We start from the raw sequence: 1,906 nt of genomic DNA, 5'->3' as shown, positions 1-1,906 counted from the left end.
CCCCCCGCCCCCCCCGCCCCTCCCCGGACCGGCTGCTCGTGCTGTACAGCAGGATGATGCCCCCGATCCCGCAGGCCAGGATCAGCACCACAGCCATCCCGTAGCACAGGATGGACTTCTTGGGGTCCTGGAACCACCAGAGCTCCACGTGCTCCTCCAAGATGTTCCTCTGGATATGGTCTGCATCCGCAGGGGTGCGGGGGCTGCTCAGCTCTTCCAGCTCTGGCATGGTGGGTGGGTGGGACGGAGGGCACGGTGGGGTGGTTGCACAGATGAATCTACACCCTTACGGCAAAGTGGAGGGTCAAGGCAGCGGCGGTTGCAAAAGCAGCTGCATTTCTCAAGCGGGGATGCCTCTGCCTCATTCTTTGGAGCCTGGTGGAGCTCCCTTCTGCAGCAGTGCCACCTGGAGAGCTATGGTCCATTCGCTGGGGGTGAGCCCACTCCCCAGGCAGGGCTGCAGGACGTGGTGGAGCATCCCCAGAGCAGCACCGTAAGGGAACAACCAGGGCTGTGTCCTTCCTTTCCTGTGTCTTTCATCTGAAAGTCAAGAAGAGAAGATACCATTAAACAGAGACCCTGCTCCCCTGTACCAAGCAATCTCCTGCCAAACCCTAGGCCTGGGTTGCTCCAGGCTGGCCTGCAGACCTTCCCCGGCCTCCCTCACTGGAGCCCCGTGCGTTGGAGCACAGATCAGCCGTGCACGTCTTCCTGGGAGACCTCCACATGCTGCAGGGGAACCTCAGCCTGCCCCAAGGGCGAGTCTCCTGCCTCCCCAGCCCCGTATGCTCCGCTCAGAGGCTACTGGCACTTCGCTGCCTGCAGGACTCTGCCTGCAGCTGGTGCTGGCAGCAGGGCAGGGACCGAGCAGAGGCAGGTCCCTCCTGGGATAAAGCCCCATTCACAGCTCCGGCTTCACATGCTCCCTCATCAGCATCAGCCTCTTGTCACCAACTGGCTCTGCTGCCCAGAACGACAGCAGGAGGTGGGGGTCAAGACCGGGGCTTAACCCTTCCAGTCCACTCACTGGAAGAGTGAGAGCTGCCCTTGCTGCACGTCCTCAGCCCTGCCCCTGCGCCACTGGCGGCTTCCCCTCCCAAGTTCCCTACAGAAATGTGATGCTTACATCTCCAGTGGTCTCAGCACTTCCCTGGAAAGAGCCTCCCTAGACAGCTGGGACCTGGCACCCTGCAAGTTTGCTTTCCCCTCTGTTCCTCTTGATCCTTGAAGCACTGCATCAGTAGAGGGGAGCAGGGGAAGTGCCACCGTCAGCTGCAGGGTGGAGGCAGCTCTCTCTCTCTGTGGTGCTGAGCTCCCCTTGGCTCAGCACGGTGCCTTGTCTCAAGCTGCAGCCTGGCTCTCAGGGCTCATCACCTCCCCAGCGTCCTCCCCCATCTTAACACTTCTCTGGGTATGGTTTTACACCCAGAGTGGAAACCACTTGCATTTCTCTCACATAACGTCCTGCCCTGGCATGCGAGTGCTCCAGCTGGTCCCACAGCACCAGAGTGACCCTCCAGCACAGCTGGTACCCAAAACAAGAAGAGGTGCTGGGGAGCATGGTGCAGGAGCACCTCAGGTATGGCTGAGCCTTTGAGACACGGGGCAGACCCTGGAGATCCCCAAACAGAATGACGCACACGTGGCCATCACAAACTGCTCAGAGTCCCACGGGAGCCCATGGCAGGGACAGGAACTGATGCAGATCCCCTGTGTCAGAGCTGTGTCACTTCTCCCAGGCGGGTGAACAGGCACACAGCACCCTGTCTGCTGGAAATGGCTCTCCAGGAGCCCATCAGCCCACACCAAACTGTCCTTGTGCCCTGCTCTGCATGGCGCTGGGACTCCGGGCTCATTAAGGATGGGTTGGAATGGTTTGTGACCTCCACACATGGCAGTTCTGCAC

General features: G+C 60.5%; 1 protein-coding gene across 1 annotated transcript in view; it reads right to left on the bottom strand.

Moving 5' to 3' along the window:
• The window catches only part of TMEM125 (transmembrane protein 125), a 700-nt gene extending 471 nt beyond the window's left edge, over positions 1-229 (bottom strand). The window contains exon 1 of the mRNA XM_010193168.1: positions 15-229. Within this exon, the coding sequence (XP_010191470.1) occupies positions 15-229 (215 nt within the window). The remainder of the gene's footprint in view (positions 1-14) is intronic.
• Positions 230-1,906: the final 1,677 nt, after the last annotated feature.

The sequence above is a fragment of the Mesitornis unicolor genome, unplaced genomic scaffold, assembly GCF_000695765.1.
Source record: "Mesitornis unicolor isolate BGI_N332 unplaced genomic scaffold, ASM69576v1 scaffold35419, whole genome shotgun sequence".
NCBI classification, from domain to species: Eukaryota; Metazoa; Chordata; class Aves; order Mesitornithiformes; family Mesitornithidae; genus Mesitornis; species Mesitornis unicolor.
Note: the sequence above shows the minus strand (reverse complement) of the source record. Positions and strands in the feature narration are given on the sequence as shown.